This window comes from Lipotes vexillifer, unplaced genomic scaffold (assembly GCF_000442215.2).
Source record: "Lipotes vexillifer unplaced genomic scaffold, Lipotes_vexillifer_v1.1 scaffold680, whole genome shotgun sequence".
NCBI classification, from domain to species: Eukaryota; Metazoa; Chordata; class Mammalia; order Artiodactyla; family Lipotidae; genus Lipotes; species Lipotes vexillifer.
The window spans coordinates 616,028-622,231 of record NW_006780838.1 but is presented as its reverse complement, the minus strand read 5'-3'; the positions used below and the strand labels follow the sequence as shown (position 1 = coordinate 622,231).

Below are 6,204 nucleotides of genomic sequence, written 5' to 3'. Positions count from 1 at the left end.
TAGGGAAAGCTCTTCCAGACAATAGAATGCCAGCTAACAAACGTAGAAAGAATAAATTAGAAAATTATCATTTGGCAACAATCACAGGATCAGGTGATTCAGGTGGGAACCATCAGTGGATGCTAAAACCACTGGGTGAAAGTTTGATGAAAAACAGGATATTTACAAAGCATCACCTCACAAATTACTTATCAATTACAAAGGGAAAGATAATAACTTGACAGTGGATAAATCTGGTAGACCTACCAAAACCAAGTAACCAAAGTTAACATCACCAGAGGGAATGTAAATTGGTGCAGCTACTATGGAAAACAGTATCGAGTTTCCTTAAAAAACTAAAAATAGAGCTACCATATGATCCAGGAATCCTACTCCTGGGCGTATATCTGGAAAAAACAAAAGTTCTAACTCAAAAAGATACATGTACTCCAATGTTCACAGCATCACTATGTACAATAACCAAGACGTGGAAGCAACCTAAGTGCCCATTGACAGATGAATATAAAGAAGAGATGTGGTATATATATATATATATATATATATACAATGGAATATTACTCAGCCATAAAAAAGAATGAAATATTGCCATTTTCAGCAACATGGATGTACCTAGAGAATATCATACTAAGTGAAGTAAGTCAGACAGAGAAAGACAAATAGTATAGGATACCACTAATATGTGTAATCTAAAAAATAATATTAATGAGTCTATAAGCAAAACAGAAACAGACTCACAGACAGAAAACAAAACTTACCATTATCAAAGGGGAAAGGGAAGAGGGGAGGGATAAATTAGGAGTATGGGATTAATAAATACAAACTGCTATACATAAAATAGATAAGCAACGAGGATATACTGTGTAGCATAGGGAACTATATTCAATATTTTGTAATAAACTATAATGGAAAATAAACTGAAAAAACATACATATATGTGTGTAACTGAATCACTCTGCTACACACCTGAAACGAACACAATATTGTAAATCAAGTATACTACAATTCTAAAAAAAGAACCACAAAGTTATCACCAGAAATGGGACAGACCGACATCACGGGACTCCTGACCAAACATGTATACCGAAATCTAATTGTGAGGAAACATCAGACAGACCCAAACTGAGAGACATTGTAAAAACTGGCCTTTACTCAATAAAAATGCTAAGATCACAAAAGAGAAGGAAAGATTGAGGAACTGCTCCTAACTGAAGGAGACTAAACAGACTTGACAAGTGAATGTAATGTGTGATCTGGGATTTTCATTTCTGTAAAAGATATTTTTAGGACAATTGGTGAAATTTGAATAAGGCTGGAAATTAGCTAATAGTCCTGTATTGATATTGATTTCCTGATTTTGATCATTATGCTGGGTTTATGTAAGAGAATGTTCTTGTTTTTAGGAAATACACACGGAAGTATTTAGCGGTAAAGGACTGATCATGTCTGCAACTCACTCTGTTCTTTTAAGTATGGTGTAGTGTGTGTGTGTGTGTGTGTGTGTGTGTGTAGCTGGGAGAGGAAGTGATTTTTTCAATGTGGTAAAATTGGGGGAATCTGGGTAAAGACTATAGAGAAGTTATTTGTACGATTCTTGTGGCTTTTCTGAAATAACATCAAAATTTTTAAAAAGTTTAATTGAGCCAAAATGCAGCTATACTATAGGTAAGCCGCACTTCATACCTCTAAAATGACTTAAAATCTTTTATGAATCAATTTCTAAGTTCTCCTACTATTTCAGTGTATTCGCTGTCCATCTGCTCTGTCACCTGCAGACACACACCCCGGTGGGCCTCTTCCCACCCAGCCCTGCAGGGTCCTCAGGAAGCTGAGGTCAGCGGGACCCCCTGCCCCCCACCAGCCCTGACCAAGCCTGTTACCTGTGGAAAACCCAAATAAGAAAACTAGGTAAACAAACAGGAAGCGACACAGGTCTCTCAGGATCATCTGTGGGAGAGAGCAGGCTTGTCAGAAGCAAATCAAGGCCCGGGAGGGGCCGAGGGAAGGGCCAGGACTGTGCCGGCCTGGGGGTTCATCTTGAGCCCAAGTGGAATCAGAGGACAGACAGGTAGGTTTGGTTTGGTGGTTTTCAGCTCAGGTGTCATGAGGGAGTCATCACAGCTCCCCCCCGCCCCCGCCCATGGGCCTTTTTCTGGTGGGAGAGGGGGGCCTGGCATGTGGCAGGTCAAGTTTCAGGGGAGCCCCCCAAACCTGGGTCAAGGCCAGATTGCCTCATTGTCGGGGAATTCTCTGCAAAAGTGGGTCCTAAAGCAGCACCTCCCCAGACAGCGCACAGAGGGTGGATGGAGTGTGTGGGACCGGGTCCCACACACTCAGGAGGTAAACGGGCTCCGCGGAGAACCGCTCCGGCACCGGCACCCACCTTCTCAATCATGACAGCATAGATGCCCATCTGCTGGAAGCCGCGGGTGTAGTAGAGCATGTTGGTCCAGCCCATGGCCAGGGAGAAAACCATGGAGGCCACGTACTCCTTGCAGTGGCAGAAGTATAGCACGACGGTCCCCAGCATGAACAGCGACTGCACGAAGCTGATGGGGGAGGGACAGCAAGCCCTGTCCATGGGCACCGGGGGGCCTGCACCCTCACAGACAAGACCCCAGATGCCTGGACCTCTCCTCAGAGGCACAGCCCCAGGCCACGGATGAGCTGGGGATGGCTGTCCTCCCTCCTTTAGCCCATGAGTCTCAGGGGGAGGAGTATCGCTCCCAAGAGGCAAAACTCGGTTCGGGGGGTGTGGGGAGGGGTGTTGCATGTGCAAAATCTTATCCTTTTTACACACAAAACACAGATAAAAATACAGTACATAAACGCATATATAGTATATTTGCAGTAGGAGAGTTCATGGGAGGGGCAATTAGGAATAAAAATGTCTAAAAAGGCAATAATGAAAAAAGGCTGAGAAACAGGGCCGTAGCCCCAGTAGCCTCCCTGCCCAGTCCCTGGGAACAATAACCTCACGGACAACAGAGAACCTAGGAGGCCTAGGCCTCTGAGGAGGTCTAGGCTGTGCTCTCCTGAGAGAACCACAGGTAGAGTCTGCTGGTCACACCCTCAAACTCAGGTGAGGAGCCAGGGAAGATGTCCTTTCTTTAGTCTGGTGAGGGCTGCCCTAGTCGGAGCCCTGGACAGGCTGGAGGACGTCTGGACGATCCTATGATCATTATCCTACGACGATCCTGTGACAGGGTCTGCTCAGTGGTCCCTTCTTTACTTATTCGTCCCAGGTCTCCTTGTTCATCACGGCCTCCTCCCGGAAGTGCCCGCCCAACAGCTGCATTAACACAGAAGCCTGCACTGACCACCCAACCTCCCATTTGTATGTGAGAACCCAGCAAAAAGTCACCACTGTGCTGATGTGAGTGTACTGAAAACTAGTGTCCCTAAACTGGCTCGTTAATTGGAGTTCTGCTGCAAAGAAAATCTATTCCTCGGCATCTGCAGACCCTTGGCCAAAACAAGAACTGACGCCAGCTGACAAAGGCAAATGGAGTCCCCACCTAGGAATTCTGGAAGCTGGGAATTAGTGAACAAATGGAAACTGACCTAGCAGACCCAAGAAAGCCAAATCCAAATCCATAGTGCGGAAATCTGAGAACCAACTCGTTTAATCAAGGAAACTCAAAAGGCTTAGGCACCTTTGGAGGGGAGGTGAAGAGACCTGACGTAAGAGTGGAGGTGCTGTCTCTGAAGAAGATAAAACAGAGGGTCTTTGGACCCGGTTTCATCAGACACCCATGAAAGCATTGGTATTTTACCCCAAACAGGAGATTATGTGATTGATTTCTATACAAGACATTATGTAAAGCCCTCTTCTCACTCAGCTCTCAGGAGGCTGGCGCTAGACTCCTTCCCTCCGGATAGAAGATTGAAAAGATGCAACAGATTGACCTTGGACGATTCTCCAACAAATTGTTTATCTAGACCAGACTATGACGCAGCTAAAAATTGATAAGCCCCATTCGCACATTAAGAGCTTCCAACCAGCTTTTCAGTCCTCCACTCTTAATCATGAGCAGACATCAAAGATTTCCAAATATTCTGAGAATGGCCTCTACGTGAAAGAGAGAACAAAACAAGCAAATGGGAATCAACAATTTGGAGAAAACAAAAGCTATGCAAAAAGAAAAAAATTACCAAAAACCACCTTAATAGTCATAGAGAGACAAAAGAAGGTATTGCATCCATGAAACAAGAATAAAGTGTTATAAAAGGGAACAAACAGGAGCTTCCCTGGTGGTGCAGTGGTTAAGAATCCACCTGCCAGTGCAGGGGACACAGGTTCAAGCCCTGGTCCAGGAGGATCCCACATGCCGCAGAGCAACTAGGCCCGTGCACCACAACTACTGAGCCTGCGCTCTGGAGCCTGTGAGTCACAACTGTTGAAGCCTGCACGCCTAGAGCCTGCGCTCCGCAACAAGAGAAGCAACCGCAATGAGAAGCCCGCGCACTGCCACAAAGAGAAACTCCGGCTCGCCACAACTAGAGAAAGCCCACGTGCAGAAACAAAGACCCAACGCAGCCAAAAATAAATAAATAAATAAACGTATTTAAAAAAAAAAGGGGGGGGGAACAAATAGAATTTTTTTAAAAGAGCACTTACGAATTAAAAACATGATATCAAAAATAATAAACTCAATAGAAAGGCTGGAAATTAAAATTGATTTGAACCTCCCAGAAAGAAGAGCCAAAAATAAAGAGAACACAAGTGAAAAAATGTAAGAACTAATTCAGGACTAGGTCAGGAGGTTCAATATACAAAACACAGGAGTTCCAGAAGAGAGATCAAGAAATAATTCAAGAAAATATACAAAAAAATAAAGGACATAAATTTATAGATTGAAAGTACCCAGAACATTGCATAAAAACAAATCTGCATCAAGAAACGTCAAGTTTCCAAACACTAGGAATAAACAGAAGATACTATAGGTTTACGAAGAGAAAAACCAAAACAGGTCTTAAAAGAGGATTCAGAATCAGAATGGCTTTGGACTTGCCGCCTTTAAAATTGAAAGCAAAGAAAAAAGGGAGAAATATCTTCAAAATTTTAAAAGAATTTTATAACCAACCTCACTATCAATCAAACGTGGAGGTATAGTAGAAATATTTTCAGATGTGCCAGATTTAAAAGAAATTCCCGAGCACCTGGAACATACCTGGCACAGAGTGGACCCTCAGTATTCCTCACCCAACAAACGTTTATTGGGTGCCTTCCATCATTCATTCAACATGTTTGTGAAGCCCTCCTATGTTCCAGGCCCAGCGGATGTGAGAGAATGAGTGAGAATGAGCTGATTGCTGTAACCCCAGGTCTCAGGGCCAAAAGATGCTATCTGCTACAGAGGCATAAGAGTCAGTATCACTTACAAAAGCATCTCACTGTAGCTGTCCACAAATAAGGTCTTCAGTGATGGCCGTCTCTGCAGGAAATATTGAATCTGCAGGTAAACAGAGTAAGATCCCAGGAAAGGTTAAATGGTGAGCGCCCAGAATGCTTCCTAAATGGAGCCACGATGGACCATGGGAGTGCATCAGAGCAAAGATAATGAAGACAGTGGAACAGGATGGGTCAGGCTAATGGGGTTATGTTATATACTTGGTCAGGAAGATTTTTTAAAATAGAGTGGAATTACAGCTATACCTAGAAGCAAAGATGGGAAGGAAAACCACCAAAATGTTATTAATTGCTGTACTTGAATGATGGAATTGGGTGATTCTTTTTCCTTCTTTTTAATTTGTACTTTTTCTTCCTAATTTTCTTAAAGAAGTTTGAATTACAGTAAAAATTCTTTAACCATCCTCCACCGAACTAACTCTCCAGGATAAACCAGTGCTCTCCACTCCCCGAAAACATTCTGACTGATGCCCACGGTGCATACTCCTCTCCAGGACACCCACACACTCCTTGCCCTCCCACTGGTTAATCCTGTTTACCAATAATGCTTTTTGCCCACTGCACTTGCTACTGCAGCTTTGTACTTTACTATAATATAAACTAGGAGGGTGAAAATAAATAGAAACCGTTGTTTCTGTGAAGACAGAGTCCAGTGATTTGGAAAGACTCCTTAAAGGTGAGTTACTGAAAAAAAAAAAGAGAGAGGTGTAGCTTAGATCAAAAAGATTAAGGGGGGCTTCCCTCATGGCGCAGTGGTTGAGAGTCCGCCTGCCGATGCAGGGGACGCGGGTTCG

The 6,204-nt window shown here is 43.6% G+C and overlaps 1 protein-coding gene across 2 annotated transcripts in view; it reads right to left on the bottom strand.

Annotated features, from left to right (window-relative positions):
• The window catches only part of TRPV1 (transient receptor potential cation channel subfamily V member 1), a 24,071-nt gene that overhangs the window by 9,105 nt on the left and 8,762 nt on the right, over positions 1–6,204 (bottom strand). For both annotated transcript variants that reach the window (XM_007454184.1, XM_007454185.1), the window contains 3 exons: positions 5,383–5,453; positions 2,381–2,546; positions 1,878–1,944 (listed from right to left, as the gene is read on the bottom strand). In XM_007454184.1, the coding sequence (XP_007454246.1) occupies positions 1,878–1,944; positions 2,381–2,546; positions 5,383–5,453 (304 nt within the window). The remainder of the gene's footprint in view (positions 1–1,877; positions 1,945–2,380; positions 2,547–5,382; positions 5,454–6,204) is intronic.